The following is a 19600-nucleotide window of genomic DNA, read 5'->3' as shown; positions in this document are numbered from 1 at the left end:
ATTCGCGATGACTATATGGAAGGTTTATGCTGTTTTCTTGCCAATGTTTTGGAAGTGGTTTCCTAGCACTGTATCTTCTTCCCAGGTTGAAAGACAGCGAGGGGTCCAAAGTCACTGTTTAATGCAGGATTAGAAGTCAGGTTTCTCTGCTCCTTGCCCAGCGTACTGTATTTAGTGGTAATCTTATCTCAAATGTCTTCTGTGCAACTCTCTGAATAATTTGCACAGTCTTAACTGGCCGCGGTGTGGCTCAGGCTGTAAGATAGCCTGTTATTAAACACAGCTGCCTGCAATTACTGCAGGCTCGAGTCCCACCAGGCCCAAGGTTGACTCAGCCTTCCATCCTTTATAAGGTAGGTAAAATGAGGACCCAGATTGTTGGGGGGGGCAATAAGTTGACTTTGTATATAAATATACAAATAGAATGAGACTATTGCCTTATACAATGTAAGCCGCCCTGAGTCTTCGGAGAAGGGCGGGATATAAATGTAAAAAAAAACCAAAAACCAACTTCTGAAACAGATAGGTCTCTCAAGATTTAGTACCACTATTGGATACTGAGCCCCGATGGCGCAGTGGTTATAATGCAATTTTGCAGGCAAACTTTGTCCACTGCCTGGAGTTCAATCCTGACAGGGACTCGAGATTGACTCAGTCCTCCATCCCTCCCAGATTGGTAAAATGAGGGCCCAGACTGAAGGGGGCAATATGCTGACATTTTAAACCCACCAAGAGAGTGCTGTAAAGCACTATGATGTGGTATATAAATCTAAGTGCTATTTCTTTAATGTCCATCACAAAAATCCTCCTGCCATCCCTACCCTTATATCTAACAGTTTAGGACAATTGTTTTTTATTGTCGGCTTTACTGGTAAATGACACATTGGAATCCACAAAAAAAAAGAGTGAATCTATTCAAAGTCTTCTATTTCTTTTCTCCCCTTTTCTGCTTCTTGTTCCCATCCTGTTGTAGCTACACAGCCATCCTTAGATTGCTGGGTTTATTTTTTTCTCCTTTCCTATCCTGCAAATATTTTTCCCTACTTTTGCAATCATCAAAGGTTCCCAGGAGCACCGTGATATATTCCTCTTATTTCTCAGTGGCCCCATTCTGGCTATAATCTTGGTGCTCATCAGCTGACTTTGCTATTAGAAAGAAAGATGATTAGATTTGAATTCATTTTAAATAACAACTGACTGCAAAGCTTTTCATACAGTCCCTCCCACTCAATGTTTTTTTAAGTGTGTGGGAAGATGGTTACTTAGGCTTACAACACTGATAGCTTGTACAAAGGGGAAAGAAAAGTGTGCTGCTCCTCCCCAAAAGCAACATTCCGCCATTTCTATTCCCATTTTTCACAATTTGTTTTTAATTTGGGTTTGCATGCAGTTCTCCTTATGCAGCAATTGGAAGAAGTGGGGGGGGGATCAGGATGCTTGCATAGAACATTCTTCAACCACAGGAGTACATGCCTAACATTGAAAATGACTGAATCTGAGGCAGTTGGAAGGCTGAACTATAACCAAACGTACTACTCCAGGCGTGTCAAACTCAAGGCCCAGGGGCCGGATCCGGCCTGTGGGGTGCTTAGATCTGGCTCACAGGGAAACAGCAAAGGAGCGGCCTGCGGTGCCCCTGCCAGTGAAAATGAAGCTCGGGAGGACTGTCCGTGTGAGCTCCATTTTTGCTGGCAGAGGGTTGCAGAAGGCCGTCACAGCCAAAAAATAGAGGTCCCGAGTGCCGCAGGTGCCCCTCCCAAACTCCATTTTCACTAGCAGAGGGTTACAGGGTGCTGTCGTAGCCAAAAATGGAGCTTGGGAGCCCGTTTTCACTGGCCAAGCTCTTGGGCCACCACAGGCGCCCCAACATGAGTGACGTTGAGATAGTCACGCCCACCCTGGCCAACCAAGGTCAAATACAGTCCTGATGCGGCCTTCAATGAAATCGAGTTTGACGCCCCTGCACTACTTTATTAAGGATACAGAAGCCGTTACGGAATTGTACCAGGAAAAAAAGACTTTCCAATCCCCATGCACTATTTTTGTATGCTAAGCATTTAGTATTTGTACACTAAGCATAATGTAAAGGGTTTGTGTGTGCAACTGGGAATAAGACAAACTTTCTTTGCTTGATAGTAATGATTTCTATCATCCGAACAGCTTCCTACAAATACATTATTCCTGTTTCAGTCAGATGTTAAGAAGCAGTTCTGCATCTTCCCTCAACTTGGTGTTTCTCTAGGGAGGTATGGATGCACCTCCCAGAACTGCCAACTATTCATGTCCAAGAGAATCCTGATCTAATCATGCCAAGAAGACACCATGCCAAGAAGATACCACAGAGAGGGGAAAGCTACTCTTATCATTTCCCTCAGTTTGATTCACAAGACCAGACTTGTATGTAATTGAAGGGGCAAAGTTGCCCAACTGGTTTAACCATAGTTTTGAGAAATGAGAGCACCCTGGAATAAGTTTAAATATAAAGTGAATGTGTCAAAAAAAATCTGCTCAATTGACAGATTCTTGTACAAACATTGACACCCACGCTTATACGGGATTTGAAATATAATCTCCTTTATTATACACCTTTATAATTAAAAGTCATCATTATCTTGCCTAATGTCCCCTCAAGGGAAAGTGCTTTACTTAAGAAAGACTGTTGAAGAAAGTATACCTACTGCCTCTACTATTGTGGTCTTCTAACCTCTCCCCCTCTTTGCTCCTTTTCAGGCCAATTACTTCAATACGGATATCATAAAATTATGCTGAAGCTTGTTATTACTGTAAGATAAGGCTGTTACCCAGTGAATAGATAAGTACCAAGGAAGACATTACCACCAAGACAGCAGACTGCTCAAGAAGTCAAAAAGAAAATTCACATGCTGACTTTTTCTATTTTGAGTCACCATGGATGGTTGGATATAGGTTAGCTCTAAATATTTTTGAATTACAAGCTTAAAAATCAACATCCATATACTCACGATGATACCGTGTTTCCCTGAAAATAAGACATCCCCCGAAAATAAACCCTGCCCTGAAAATAAGCCCTCCCCGTAAATTTTAAACGCATGCACAGCCGGTCTCCGCCATTTCCTCTGGTTAGGGTTAGGCGGGGGACAGAGCTGGAACTCAGATAAGATGGCAAGAGGAGCCCCGTCTTGCTCCATGTGTCCCAAAATAATAAGACCTCCCCAAAAATGAGGCCAAGTGCTTATTTCAGGGTTCACAAAATAGAGGATTGGGGTCTTATTTTCAGGGAAGCACGGTATAATGGTCAGAAGTGACCATTTTTTATCTACCACTATACACAAACTAATGGAAAACTAGGCCAGTTCACATATAAACAATTTTGAAGCTGCCCCTTCTAAGTGGACAGCTGAAAGGAGAATGCATATTTGGAAAATCATTTCCTAAAATATCATTTTAACTACGTGCTTGTCCACCTGGAAGAAAATGCTTTATTGTCTCTTGTCCCATATCACACCACTGATATGACAAACTCATTCTATACATACTTCTGCCTCCTGGAATATGACTTCTCTGTTATACTTTTGTGGCAACCCTAGTTTTAGCTTTAAATTTACAGTTCCCATTTCAAAAAATATCCAAAGGATTACCTCTGATTCAAGCTAAACTGATTTTGTAAAAAAATTTTTTAAAAAAAATCACTCTAGTAAAAGGGAAGGACAATAATTAAATATTAAATCTGGATAAATTCTGGTCATTAGAATGTTACAGAAACCCACACAATCTGAAAATTAAAAAGTTATACGGTATTATCATCTCATTAAGCATGAAAAACCAATTTTCCTCTGAATGTGGAATTCTAGATGTGGAATTCTTCAGACAAAGCAAGGAAAGACTTTATTTGAAGTCTATTAATCTGGAGGACATGACAATTGGCCAAGGCTTTACTACCCCCATTGACAGTGACTCAAGCCAGTCACTCTACATCTATGGCTTAATAGATTCTCTAACTGTGATAGTCATACCTACTAAGTGATAGAAGCAGAGTCTATTCTATAAGAAGCAGAGTCAGGGAATTAAGTCTTCTGTATTACAGGTGGTCCTCGACTAATGACCACAATTGAGCCCAAAATGTCCGTTGTTAAGTCAGAGTGAGTTTTAAAATTTAAAATTTAAAATGTGAGTTTTGCCCTGTTTTATGACCTTTCTTGCCTCAGTTGTTAAGTGAATCACTGCAGTTGATAAGTTAGTAGCACAGTAGGTTAAGTGAATCTGGCTTCCCCACAGCCTTTGCTTGTCAGAAGGTCACAAAAAGTGGATCACATGACCTTGGGACACAGTAACGGTTATAAGTACGAACCAGTTGCCATGTGTCTGAATTTTGATTGCGTGACCATGGGGATACTGCAAAAGTCGTAACTGTGAAAAATGGTCATAAGTCACTTTTTTCAGTGCTGTTTTAACTTTGAATGGTCACTAAATGACCTGTTGTAAGTAGAGGACTACCTGTATAGTGCAAGAAAACTATCACACAATAACTTGAACCCTGATAATTTGGACTTACGCTGAAGACTTCACCTGTATAAGGTGAATAGAGACATTCTGCTGCACTCATGGACAGCCATCTGCTCCTCACAGATCCCACAGTGTGGAAAACTACCTTTAAAGCCTTTCATGGCATGGGTCCATGTTACTTGAGGAACCATCTCATCCAACTGAGATTGGCCCACCCAGGCTGTCACAGAAGCCATGCTATGGGCCTTGTCAGCCAGGGATTTCCAGCTGGCGGGGTCCAAGAGAAGAGCCTTCTCTGCCATTGCTTCCATCCTTTGGAACTTCTTACCTCCAGGAATGAGGTCAGCTGTGAGCCTCCTGACCTTCCATAGGAGCTTGAAGATCTGGCTCTGCCAGTTACCTGGGTCTTCAATGAGGGAACCTCATGCTTGAAGTGGTTGATAGATTAATAACAGATTCCCCCCTCTCATGCTAAGCCTATTCCCTCCCTCCCATCTTTTAGCTCAATTTATAGCTGATAGTTTATATTTTATAGTGTTTTATTCTTATTATATTCATATTGTTGTATCGTTTTATTTTTTAACATTGTAAACTGCCCTCAGTCACCGTGTTGTTGAGATGGGTGGCAAGTTAAATTAAATTAATTAAATTAAATTGTAGATAGATAGATAGATAGATAGATAGATAGCCTGTTTTCTGAAAAATAAGACATAGCATGTTTTACGCATGCACCTAATATAAGCCCTACCCCCCAAAATAAGCCCTGTTTAAGAACTTGCGTAGCCGCTTACCCGCCCATTCTGTCTGGTTGCTCACAGTGCCACGGTCACAGCGCAATGCGTGGGGGTGTGATGATATGCTGCATCCGCCACGCACTGGCTTACCTCTGAGTCACCACAGCCAGGCCATCCATGCCCCAACACCTGCCTCATGGCGGCAGCACCAGCAGCCATATGCAGCAGGAGCCCAGGTAACTGCTCACCCACTTCTTCTGCTTGCCGCAAGGCAGGCATGGGGACATGGATGGCTTGGCTGTGGGGGCCTGGTGGTAAGCTAGTGTGGGGTGCGTGGAGCAGCTCCGCCCCCTGCCTCACAGCGGTGGAACTGGCACACTGCGTACCCTCCTGCCCCGCCACGAGCAATCAGAAGAAGCAGGCCTCCCATACATGGGGAAAAATAAGACATTTCCCGTAAATAAGGCCTAGTGATTATTTGGGGGCCCAAAAGAAAATAAAACCCGATATTATTTTTAGGAAACACAGATAGGTAGATAGATGATAGATAGATAGATAGATAGATAGATAGATAGATAGACAGACAGACAGACAGACAGACAGACAGACAGACAGACAGACACTCAGTGTTGTTCATGGTTTGATTTCTACAACTGTTGAACAAGATTGGTTGCGGATTCCAGAAAAGCATATCCTTACCAGGATAAAATATGGAAGGATGAAAATAAATGCCAACCGAATGAGATGCACGTGCTACAAAGCGGCACTTTGATCTATTGAAAGCAATGCACTAAAAGCCAAACTAGCCCATAGTGTTTGCACCTTTCTGATTTTCACACCTGCCATATTTTTAACATTTCAGTGATCAAACCTATCAGCCTTGTCATACAGAGGATTTTTATTTTTTATAAAAAAAACCAGCAGTTCTGTTTTCTAAACAAGCTTAACACAAACAAAGATCAAAAACTTCCTCAAGGTTTCTACTTCAAACGTGCATCCCAGAGAGATGCTAGAACAGGCAGAGATAACAGTTCATTAGTCACCAGCCGGAGCCATCTGTTCAGGGATTTGCAAGCCTGTTTTCTCCACTCAGGAGGTGAAAGCCAAAGGAGGAGGCAGGCAAACAACAGAAGTCTTGCTCCCCTTTCAAATCCACACATCCTGACAGGCATCCTTGCTAGGAAGGTGACACTTCCATCCTTTTGGAAAGTAAGGAACTCAGCTTCCCTTTTTCAGCCTGGGGCAAGCAAGAATGAATTCCACAGAATGAATTCACCTTAAAACAAAACTGTTTTATTTAAATATTTGAATCCCCGGTACAGGAAAGCTTTCCTGTATTCTCCTCTGCCCTCCTGTGATCAAGCCCATCCATGGCATCTTCTTTTCAAAGAAAAGTACTCTCCAACAGCAGCCTTCAATGCAAGGCAACAAGAGACAAGACAAGGAAAGACCAGCTGTAAAAACACCTGTTTCCTGTTCTTCCTTGTTCCTCTTGCACATGTGCCCTGCTAAGCATTAAAGCTGGCCTTTCTAAATAGTGCCTTCAAACACAGCTGCATGCTGATCGTTTTCCCAGAAGCTCTTCATGTGAACCATGAGTGGCAAAAACACATCCGTCCAGGTTTTACACCTGCTACCGGCTGCCAGTTAAGGAATTCTGTGGCTCCTAATTGCTACGTACAGTAATGCCAAAGCGATCTCTTCTGCTTGAATCATAAAGAAAAGGAAATAGAGTGCTGCAGACTTCCGGGTTGACGCTGCCTGTGTCCAGAATCCAGATTAAATGCCCACCCCCACCCCACAATCCTGTTTGTTTTTTTGCTTCACCGCCGCCCAGTACACCAAAGGGGCAGTAGCCACACATTCTTCAAAAGCAAAAGGAACAGAGCATCTCATACAACCTCAAGGCATCTAGAGCCTCCAATCTTGACAGGCAGCGAGAAAAATGCTAATACCTCTACCCAGGTGGTTCTCATGGCTTTGCTTTACCATCTGTCACAGCTCAAATTCCTATACCTGAAGAACAGGTGGACTGTGGATTTACTTGGCCATTTGTTAAAAGACAGATTTCTTGGTAAAACGTAAGGTGATACTTACATGCTTATATACATATCCTCCAAAACAGGAACTAGTCACTATCGCATTAGTAGACCTCTAAGGTGAGTCAGGAACATGAAGAGATGGACAGCACCTGGCCTGGACAGTATTGTCACACACAGGCCACACCCACTCCAGCTCCGTGAATGGGAAAAATATTGTGAAACATCATGTGACAGCAATGTGACACCTTAAGTTTGACATTCATGGGCTAAAGAAATTAACAGCAGTCATGAATACTTAGCAGCACAGACAAACCAGTTGCTAGCAGCAGACTCTAAAACAAGGAAGGACAGTGCTGATCATGAAAGACCCCCCACAAGGGACATCACCTTCTAACTACCAGCCAATAATCTGTTTCCCCACAACATGGAAAGCCCTACTTGGCCATCATAGCTGCCATATGGGACGGTACATGAGCATGACTCAGAATGACATTGGGGAAACACCAGAGGCTCAAAACATCAGCTACTCACAGATACAGCAAGAGTCAAGGTCTAGTCAGATCAATCTGAGCAAAACCTGGATAGATTATAGGACAGCCTATGGCTCAATGCCATACATGTGGATCTGTGAATACCCGGCACCATACAAAGTCAGCAGGACACTTAGGACCTTCCTCAAGAACTCAATGGGATTGTGGAAGACAACACAAGAAGTCAACTCCAAACAGATTGCATAAATAGCCATCAAATGCAGCGTATACCAAGGTGATGCACTGTTCCCACTGTTGTTCTGCATAGCCCCCCCCCCCAGTCACATAAATACAAGGACCAGATATGGATACGAGTTCAAGAGTAGAACTACCATCAGCACCTCCTCTAGATAAATGACAGTGAGCTGTATGCTAAGCATTGACTTGCTGATCCACCTAAAATGAATCTATGGTGTGGACACCATCATTCAGACTACAGATGTGGCTGGATGATAATAAAGTAGTTAGTAGTTAGATAATAAAGTGGAACTACCAGCAGGCCACACAGCAGACATGGAAACCATGAGGAGGAGGCAAGGAAGATAACAACATCCAAAATTTCACAGGTCCCAGAGAGCCATCTCAGTGGGAAGAAGAACCATGCCATCAACACATATGCCCTGTCAATCATCAGACAGACTATCAGTATAGTGATCTGGCCAAAGAAGGCCTGCTGATGTGAAGATCTGGGAGCTCCTTGCAATGTACAGAGGTTTTCATCCCAAGTCCAATGCCCAGAGACTATACACCAGCAAGAAAGAGAGCAGGTGGGGTCTAGTGAGTATCAAAGCCATTGTTCTGAATGAAATCCAGAGCATCCAGGTGCAGATCAGTAAAATGGCACCAAAAAATGAGCTGCCAAGAGAATGCCTGAGGCAGCAGCAGACATGGGAAGAAGATCAAAGAGAAGATCAAGCAGAGGCAGAGGAAGTACCATAGCAAAACAAAACACTGCATGGAAGACACCATCGACAGGTAGCTAAGGTGGCAGACATTGGGAAATTCTATCAGTGGCTGAAAAGGGCTGGATTCAAAGGCAGCACTGAGGCACTAGTCATAGCAGCACAAGAAAAGGCACTAAGTGCCAGATCCATTAAAGTAGGGGGTCTACCACACTAGATAGGACCTGTAGTGAAGATTGTGCAGTGAGGCCACTGAGACTGTCTAACACATAGTGGTGGGGTGTAAGATGCAGGCGGAAGCAGCATACGCTGAGTGGTACAATCCAACTGAGCTGGAATTACATACAGGCTCATATGAACAGTGTATGGGCATGTTTAGTTCAGGGGTCTCCAACCTTGGCAACTTTAAGACTTGTGGACTTCAACTCCCAGAATTTCTCAGCCAGCTTTGGGAGTTGAAGTCCACAAGTCTTAAAGTTGCCAAGGTTGGAGACTCCTGGTTTAGAGGGAAGATGCCACAGAAGATCATGGAGAATAACAGAACTATGATCCTGACAGGCAGATCCTGACCATCAACCAGATATTAATAGTACTCAAGGACCAGAAAGAGCAATGGTGATAGATGTAGCCGTTCCAAGTGACTACATCAGGAAGGAGTATGAGAAACTGGAGAAGTACCAGCATCTGAAATTAAAGATCAAAGTGATCCCAGTGATGGTAGGAGTACTAGAGGCTGTGACTCCTAAGCTGAGGGAGTAGTGCCAACAGATTCCAAGAATGACATCGCTATCTGTCCAGAAGAATGCTAGGAACAGCTAAGATAATATGCACAACTCTCGAACTCCTAGGCCTCTGGTAGAAGACCTGAGATTGTGGAAGATGCTTACCATCCAAAGGGGTCAAAAGAGATTGTTTAAATTAATTTAGAAATTTTCAACACAATAATATATCTATATAGAACAATCAAAACAAACAACATAAGAAATAGAGAAATAAGAAAAAAAACATTATGCTTTTTGTCCTCATGTCTATCAAGTAAATATTATCTTAAACTTTCCCTTAACCTCTTTGTCCTTTTAAATCCCAAAATCATTAATTTGATTACTCTTGTTTCAACCAAAAGTCCACGTAAGGTTTCTAGTGTTTCCAAAAAGCCTTTTATCATTTTTCCTCTAACCAAACTGGTCAGCGTCCCGATTTGTGCAGGTTCAAGGAAGTTTTATAATTTAGTCTTCCACTGTAGGTCCCTTATTTCATTATTTTTCCAGCTTTTTGCATACAATAACACAAGGTGATACTTTTTAAAATACAGAACTCACTTGACTAAAGGGGATGGGACTAAGAGGGTTTAGTATCTGAGACAAGGAGAATGACGGTAATTTAAAACATAACCAATAAAATATGGCTTATACCATATTCCTAAGAAAACCAATGTTTTATTGTTTCATTCTTTGGCTCATAATCAAAAAGGCACCCCCCCTTTTTTTTAATCTTTTGTTTGCACAACTAGGAACTTGAGGTATGCAATGTGTAGTGTCTGAGGCTTTGAACTCCACATCATAAGCCTTCTAGACTAATCCAGTAAGCAATAATTTTTGTAGCAATTACTTTTGCTCTGTAATGTTCTATCCAGTTCATTCGTTGTCCCAATCCCCTTGTTGCGAACATGGCTTTCCATGCTCCTGCCTCTGTCCCTAGTCTTATGTTGACCTATTTGTATACAAACAGAAGAAGCTGAAAATTAAGTTCCATCATGAAGTAGCCAACACTGGGGCATATATACCATGGTCTTTTGATCCATGTCACATTTTATTTTAAATGAACTCTTAACTGGGATCTAAGCACAGTCATATACCACCGAATAAGGGTACAGGGTCTTCTACCATACCCACAATTTTTAGGAGATTGGGCTTTAAGGATACTTTGAAAAACCAATACAACCACCAATAGATTCATTCAGATATTATTTTGGGTTTTCTTTCTGGATTCTACATAAAATGTACTTGGGTTTGCTAGAAGAGAAACTAAAGCATGTATAAAAGAAGGTTATGTGCACAAAAGAAGCACAGGTCAATCCAGTCCTGAAATAGAGATTCCAAGATCAGCTACTACCATATATTAACTGAAACCTAAAGTTTACAAAAAAAATAAAAATGCAGAAAGCCTGGCTTCTAGAATTTACATTTCTTTCCACAGAGATGTCACACTACCTAACAATCAAAGGGCTGTTAATCCCATCTCTGGTTATTCCTTTCTGTGCCTGAAAAGAAGTTTCAACCTACAGACTCCACTTTAGATAATTAAGTCAATTCTCACCCTAGCCATCATTTGTCTCTCTGAAGCTTCAATTCCCACCCCCATCACAACTACAAAATACTGAGAAAAATAAATAAAGCGTACAAATTGTGACTGTTCCACACCCTGGCTACCCCAAAACCCAAAGCTTCTGATTCTGAAGTATTAGCAATTATTATCCTCAGCCATGAAGACTATAAGGGAAAAGGGACTTCTCCGAGTCACAGATTATGTTCTGAAACAGCACATAAGCTGCTTTTGTTGAGTTACAGAGTGGATGAGAAGTTATCCAAATTCTAAGTCGAAATGTAAGGGTCTGAAAAAAATATATCCTTTTCTGGGGGGAAAACAGTTTTTACTCAAATTGTATAGAATGAAGAGCAACACTCTTCACCCATTACATGATTATCCCTGCATATTATGTCCAGCACACACAAATTTATGAAGAATTTCGATACTTAGTAAATTTAGCACTTTGGAAAATTTCTTCCTGCTGCCTTCTGTGCTATAGTCTGGAGATACCAGGAGCAAATATTCCAGGTCTGCCTCGAATATATAAACCAAAGTAACTAACAAAGTACAGATAGTCCTTGACTTACGACCACAACTGAACCCAAAATTCTGTTGCTGTGAGACATTTGTTAAGTGAGTTTTGCCCCATTTTACGTCCTTTCTTGCCACAGTTCTTAAGAGAACCACAGTAGTTGCTTGCCAGAAGGTTGCAAAATGACCTTGAGACACTGCCACCATGGTAAATATGAGTCAGTAGCCAAGCATTCTGAATTTTGATCACATGACCATGGGGATGCCGCAATACTAGTGTAAAAACAGTCATAAGCCATTTTTTTCAGCGCCGTTGTAATTTTGAACGGTCACTAAGTGAACTGTTGTAAGTGGAGGACTACCTGTATTAGCATTTAATTGTTGTTTTTTTATACAACCAATGTAGATGTGTTGAGATATTCTGTTAAGATTGAATTGCTCCCCCTTCCTTTTTTGGAATGCTCTCTGTTCAACATTTCAAGTTGTAAAGTCAATGCAATTTTCTAATTTTCTTTCAGGAGACATTGTATATATAAATAAAATTAGCATAAAGTATTCATAGAGGTTTTTCTTATCTCTCTGATTTGAATTCTCCGTGGATGTTTGAAATAAAACAAACAGTGCAACCAAGAGATACTTCAAGCATCTGAGGACCCCACAGCTGGAATGCAGCCATATTTACTTTGAAGTGCCACATGAATTTAAAGGACTTTATTTCCTGGATGTATGCTTTAGAATGAAGCCTGTTTACATTCTATTTCATTTTGCTTTTTAAAACAACATCCTCTTGCTTCAACAATGGAGCTATGTATACACAGGTATGCTGTATCGCTGACTTAGAAGTTATGTTTTTTTGTAGATAATACACCTCCTAGTAGCTCCTTTATATGAACAATGTCTTTTTTTTTAATGCTGCAAACTTGTACAATCTAGGACACGGGTGTCAAACTCCTGGCATCATGGCAGCATCACGTGACATATTGCAGCTTTCCCCCCCTTTCACTAAACTGAGCGAGGCCGTAGCCAGCACATGATGCATCCAACACGCGGGCTGTGAGTTTGACAGCCCTAATCTAGGCGAAAGATACTTCTTATCATCCCATCCCTTACCATCCCACCCCCAACCCATCATGATGAAATTTGGATTCTTACATATTTGTTAAATTTATTTATTTTATTTATTTATAATTAAACTTTTATACCGCCCTTCTCCCGAAGGACTCAGGGCGGTGTACAGCCATCTTAAAATACAACAAATAAATAGCAAATTTAAAAGAATTTAAAAACAAATATTAACAAGGCCATCAACTAAAACGGTCAAAGACCGACTTAAGACCCCTTAAAATACAGTTAAAATACACATTAAAATATACTTAGGCTAGTCCCGCCCGAAGAAATAGTAACATCTTCAATTCCCGCTTGAAGGTCCGGAGGTCGGGAAGTTGGCGTAAACCCAGAGGCAACTCGTTCCAAAGGGCCGGTGCTGCCACAGAGAAGGCTCTCCCCCTGGGGGCCGCCAACCGACATTGTTTGGTCGACGGCACCCTGAGAAGGCCCACTCTGTGGGAGCGCACAGGACGTTGGGAGGCTATAGGTGGCAGAAGGCGGTCTCGTAAATATCCCGGTCCTAAGCCATGCAAAATGCAACATTCTGGAGCAGGGATGGTAAAGGTAGTGCCTGAACTTCCGTGCCCCCTCCATCATGACTGCTAGCCACTCCTGCTGCTTTACTGAAAGCTGGCCATAGTTTCCTGCTACAGGTAGTCCTCGACTTACAACAATTTGTTTAATCAAAGTTACAATGGCACTGAAGAAAGTGACTTATGACTATTTTTCACTCTTAGGACCGTTGGCAGCCTCTTCATGGTCACATGGTCAAAATTCAGACACTTGGCAACTGACTCATATTTATGACGGTTAGTGGCCTGGGGTCATGCGATCACCCTTTGCGCCCATCTGACAAGCAAAGTCAATGGGGAAGCCAGGTTTACCTAACAACCCTGTCAGTAATTTAAAAACTGAAGTGATTCACTTAATAACTGTGGCAAGAAAGGTCATAAAACGGGGCGAAATTCACTTAACAAGTATCTCGCTTAGCAACAGAAATTATGTTGTATATATAATTATACATATATAATTATATGTATATTGAAATAGGAAAACATGAAAGCAAGAGCATAAGAGCTTTAAAATAAAAATAGAGAAAACTTCAAGAAACTCAGCCCCACCCATGATATTGATGAGGTCCCACCCAAGATATAGCCTTCGGCCTTCCACTGCTTTAAAGGATTGTTTTAAAAAGTTCGTCTTTTTTTTTTTTTTTTTACATTTATATCCCGCCCTTCTCCGAAGACTCAGGGCGGCTTACAGTGTATAAGGCAATAGTCTCATTCTATTTGTATATTTACAAAGTCAACTTATTGCCCCCCCAACAATCTGGGTCCTCATTTTACCTACCTTCTTTTTCTCTCTCCCAGAACTCCCATTCCTGAACCACACAGCCCACAAGGACATCCAGTTTTTCTCTTAAAAGTATGTCACACAATCACTATACTTAGCAAAAGCCTTTGTCTTCCAGCAGAACTTGAAGAAATCAGGAAGGGCAGTAAGAGTTTTAAGAAAACAGAAAATCCCAAACTGTTGCTTTAAGGGTGTGATTTAAGGCAACCCACTTTGCAACTAATTGTCTCTTTAGGGAAGTCACATAAGAGCTGCAGGCAACCATTGGTGCTTTTCATATATCATGAAGAGATAAAAGGTGTGTTGGGAAAGGCTGGTTTCTTTTTTTATATTTCAATTCGAAATGCACAAAGACTACCGCTCCAGAATCTTCATAATACAATCAGTGGGATTTCTCCTGAAATAAAGGAACCATGAATTGGAGTTCAGTTTCAACTGGCAACTGGCGTTTGGAACATGACTAGGAGAGCCTTTGAATGCTTCACTGTTAATTCAAGCTGCGCTCCTCTGTCAAGTACAATAGTAAACTCCATTAAGTTCAAGAGCAGATGCACTTAGGGCTGTAGTATCAATTCCCCGACTACTATCCAACAGCCCCCAAATCAATAGGTTATCTTGCTTGCAATTGACTAAAATTACATCTTAGGCGTGTAATTGGCTTAATGGGTATTTTTCAGAGAAGCAGTAACTCAACGCTGGAAATTTATTTTTTGACAGAAGTCCCTTAAGGAACCATCCTATGCAAACCTGATAAAATCAAAGCAGATAAAAGATAAGCTTTTAATTTATTCACATAACCCTGGCAAAGAAACATACATTTATTTTGCATTAATTATTTCATTTGCACTGTGAATCATAGTTCCATATTGGCTTGATTAAATCTATACTGACTTTTCTTTTTTTAGCCTGTTTTAATCTGCATGATAATGTAGCTACTGCTTTTTTTTAAAAAAAAATACTGGGCTGGTCAATGAAGTGATCAGAAATCTTAGGAAGGATGGCTTCTATGTCTTTACTTGACTGAGAAGACACCCATTCAGATAACAAAAATAGCAATAGCAATAGCACTTATATACCGCTTTACAGTGCTTTATAGCCCCTCTCTAAGCGGTTTACAGAGTCAGCATATTGCCCCCAACAATTTGGGTCCTCATTTATACTAAAATAAACTATTCCACAATCTAAAATGTTTATTTACTTTTTATTTGTTTCCCGCCTTTATAAGTAACTGAAGGCAGTGAATACACACACAATACTTCCTCCTCCCCCTCCTATTTTCCCACAACAACCCTGTGAGATAGGCTGGCCTAAAGTCATCCACTGAGCTTTCAGACCTAAGGTGGAACTAGAACACACAGTCTCCCGGTCTCTTAAAGCCAGCACTTTAAGTCCATACAACTTTTAGTTACCAAGTCTAAGAAACGCTGCTTTAGAATATTCTGAAGTGTTCTACAAGATGAAACACAACAGTAAGTAATTTTGTTGTTGATATTAGGGTCCACTAAAAGGAAAAAAAAAACACCACAGAAAGCTCCTGAACATTTAAGAAGGAGAGGTAGCAGACGTGAAAAAAGTTCCATAAAAAAATTCCCACAGAGGGATTTGTCCAACCATTTTAACAGTTCCTTAGGTGTTCCTTATTTTGGTAGAACGCTGAAAGTGCCCTCTAGCACAGCAGATGGCAAGGCATCAAATTGGACTTATAAAAAAGTTCTCTAATATTTGGGAAGCGCCAAGGTTCAGGCAGACTAGATGAATTGAATTGAGAAAGCTAGCATATTACGAACATAGCTCTTATACCCACGCTTGCTAGCTTTGATGAAACTTTAGCCCAAAGGTTGCCAGGTTAAATGTCTCTTTTTATCATGTTCTTCTTCAATAACAGTTTTAGGGAAACTTTACAGTATGATTATTTAGTCAGAAGTCAATTCATTAAACCTAGAGTGTGAAGCATATATTCCCCAAGACTACTTTTACAGGCCCCCACCAATATGATTGATTTACCTTTTGTATAATCTACTTAACCTGTTCTCTAATTGGAAGATCCTTGTCCAGCTTTTGCTCTCCAGTTGTGCTAGACTTCAACACTCATAATCCCAAGCGATTGGCCCGTTGACATGCAATTTGTAGTAAATGCAGCAAAAGGTAAGAGTTTTGTTGATTGCTACCAGACTGGATCCATAAAGATGGTGGCTGTCACAATGGCAGAAATTCATGTCAAGAAGTCTGATTTTCTATGCCTTCTTCGGTTGTATTTAATTAAGAAACAATACTTGTTGCTTCTTTTTATACGACAGTTATAATTTAACGACCAAGCAATACTTTGGGTAAACATTGTGCTTCTGAAGGTCACAGAATCTGAAGACAAGTATAGGTAGTCTTCAACATACAACCATTCCTTTAGCGACTGTTCCAAGTTACAAAGGTAGTGAAAAAAGTGGCTTACTATTGGTCCTCACACTTATGACCATTGCAGCATCCCCACTGTCATATGAACAAAATTCAGGTGCTTGGCAACTGGCATGTATTTAAAACTGTTGCAGCATCCCGGGGTCAGGTGATGGTATTTGCAACTTTCTCAGCCAGCTTCCAACAAGAGAAGTCAATGGGCGAAAAAGTCATAAAATCAGGTGTATCAACAGAAATTCTAGTTTCAGTTATGGTCGTAAGTCAAGGACTACCTCCAGCAGGAAAGCACTCAACTATGATAAAAAGGTTTGGAGACTTTTCCCTTGGCTTTTAGAGGATGCATTCTTAAAATGCATACCTTTGACTTTCCAAACAGAAAAGCAAAATATATATCTCTTTATAATTAGCATGCTACATGTGATGTCAGAGGCATGTTAGCGATTTTTGTGGTAGGCATAAGAAGGATCAAGTCCATCTCAAACAACCAGGCTATTTTATATGTCTGCAAAAAAACAGTACATGTATCTCAATATATAACGTGGATATTCCGTAAGAAAATCAGGGGAAAAGTGCAAATTCTGAAAAACACAAATTATGAACGAATAAAAGAGAACTTCACAGCACCAGGTAGTTCGAATTTTTCAGGTGCTTGAATGTCTTTACAAGGATTAAACTCCAACCATAATTATTCTAATTATAGAGGCACACATGTGCACATACATACAGACACACATCTGTTCAGATTAAGGCATGTTGAAAATTGGGAAATGATTTAGCGTGGCCAAATTTCCAAATTCTCATATGTAACAAAATGAACATTTCTATGTGTTTCCAAGTTGAAGCTTCTCAATTCACGTCCAAGGATGTTTTTCCCCCCATAAACATTTATTAAATCAATGAAACAAACAAAAAACGGTATACGTTATTACTATTTTTCTTTTTACTTCTGTAAACTTGAGGTGGCTACGTTGACCTTTGCTGTGAATTTTATAATGTATGTTCAGGACTCACTTGGGTACATACATCCTAAGTGTGATTGAAAGAAAAATGCCAAACCAACCTTAGCCTTAAAACTTAGTGAAGAACAATAAACATGGTAATGTAGATAGAACAAGGCACAATCTTTTTATCCAGGGCCTAGCATGAATTGCATTCCATTTACTTTCCTCCTGTTCGAGATATTTCCCCTAGACTACTATATTTCTACATGGTGAATAGTAGGGCTAAGTTGTTAAGTGTCTGTCCTGAAGCTCAGGATATTCCCTCCCTCCCTCCTCCACCCAGGCCCTGCTCTCTCTCAGTAGCTTGATTATTGTCTAGATCTAGCAGCAGCTCACCTCCTGGGGTGAGATTATTTTTGCCATGCCCAGTGGAAATAGCCAAGCCAAAAGAGATTCTTTGTTATCCTACAGGGTTACAAAAATAAAATCCATATACAGACATAGCTCACAATACAGTAGCATCACAGAGAGATTTCTGAAATGCAACCCCCTTGAAATTAGAGGCGGCTGCCAATTTTCCAGATATTTTCCATTTTTCCCCCTGTACTGTATTTAATGCTCATTTAACACCACTTAGCATTCCTTTTATTCCCTCCTGATGCAACACCATCTCACATTCCACCCTTCTGCATTTCATTTCGTTTAGCAAATCTTCAGATCTCTAGCTCCGAAAGAAACCCGAGAGCTCTTCCTATGGGCACTCTTATTAAAATGAAGCTGGACTTCAAATCCCACGTTTTTAATTGCCGAAGGATCCGTAGGGAAATCTGCCAACTGCTCGCTATTACGTGCCTCTAGTCTAGATTGCCACACCAAGTTTTCTCGGAGGGAGCACAAAGAAGCGCGGTCTCCCATCCGCAAGACCAAGCCAGCGTCTCCGTTTGCATTCAATTCCAAGGCTCCAATTGCAGTTAACTTCACAACAAGACTCTTGAGGTTTTTGGGAAACAGCTCCCGGTCCTTCCTTCAGAGAAACAGCTAACAGTACGCGAATGCCTGGCCGTTTGGGTCGCTGTATGACAATCCTTATTCTCTTTTTTGGGGGTTGTTGCTCTTTTCCCAAAGGCCAATGCCAAGATTCAGCTCTGCTTTTACCATACTCCCAAAACTACATGGATTGTCCCCGAGGCCATCCACCCCCCCCAAACCCCATAACTCGATCGTCCAGGCGGTCCCTTGCTTTTCGGTCACTCTCCCAAATTCCCCAGCGCGATTCTCCAGTGGCAAAGTACTCCGCTCCCGTCCATCACTTCTACCCCGTTCAGTTCTTCACGCACTAGCGACCGCCTGACCCGAAGGCATCAACAGTCTCACGCCTCCAAAGAGCGGACGGACGCCTTTCCACTCCGGAAAGCACCATTACCCCCGTGCATCGAGGCTTGGCTGACCCGATGCACCGCCACTATCTCCCGCTCCCCCAGCCCCAGAGACTGGAAAGTCCACCGGGCTGCTCTTGGCACCGATCCCGCCCCGACCCTCCAGCGCCCCCACTTTCCCGGGGGAGACGCCAGCCTCTTCCTCTCCCCCCCCCACCTCCGTCCTCCGCCGGGGGGGATAGCAGCTCTCCGGCGCGATGCAGGTTCCCTTTGCCTTGCCCCCCTTTCCTTACCTCTCCCTGATCGTCCTCCTCCAGGCTGCTGAAACTCCACACCACCAGGCCCTGGATGAGCAGAATGGCCAGCGCCGTGGCGATCGCCAGCTTGTACCGGCGAACCAGCTTCTGCACTCGGACGCTCGCCACCATCTTCATTCCAGGCGGCGGGCAAAGCGGGAGGAGGGAGGGCGTGGGAGGGAGAGCGAAGGAAAGAGCCCGCTGGAAGAGGGCGGCAGAGTTGAGAACCCTGCAAGACCCGCGGGCGCGAGCACGCACGGCGCGGACGGCCGCGAGCACGCGCGGGGCGGGTGAGAAAGGGGCGGGGCCGGCGATGGCCACCCGGCTGGCTGTGAACAAGTTGCTAGGGGTCGAGGCGGGCGTCTTCTTCGGCCAGCTTTGTAAAATCCCAGGATGGGGAAAGATAGAGGGAGGGAGGAAGGGAGACGGAGGGTGTCCTATGCAGCCCGGAGGAGAAAAGAACTCGTTGCTTGAACATCTGATGAACTCCCCGCTCCTCCTCCTCCTTTCCTTTTATCCTTGCCAATAGGGCTGATCTAAGCTTTTACAATACGGCGGGGATTGCATGAGGGGGGCGAGCTCTCGCCCTG

General features: G+C 42.2%; 1 protein-coding gene across 1 annotated transcript in view; it reads right to left on the bottom strand.

Annotated features, from left to right (window-relative positions):
• Positions 1 to 19255, bottom strand: part of XYLT2 (xylosyltransferase 2) — a 47173-nt gene extending 27918 nt beyond the window's left edge. Inside the window, exon 1 of the mRNA XM_058171360.1 lies at positions 19008 to 19255. Within this exon, the coding sequence (XP_058027343.1) occupies positions 19008 to 19148 (141 nt within the window). The 5' untranslated portion in view covers positions 19149 to 19255. The remainder of the gene's footprint in view (positions 1 to 19007) is intronic.
• Between the last annotated feature and the right edge of the window lie 345 nt (positions 19256 to 19600).

The sequence above is a fragment of the Ahaetulla prasina genome, chromosome 2 (assembly GCF_028640845.1).
Source record: "Ahaetulla prasina isolate Xishuangbanna chromosome 2, ASM2864084v1, whole genome shotgun sequence".
NCBI classification, from domain to species: Eukaryota; Metazoa; Chordata; class Lepidosauria; order Squamata; family Colubridae; genus Ahaetulla; species Ahaetulla prasina.
The sequence above is the reverse complement of the archived record's forward strand: the minus strand, read 5'-3'. Positions and strand labels throughout refer to the sequence as shown.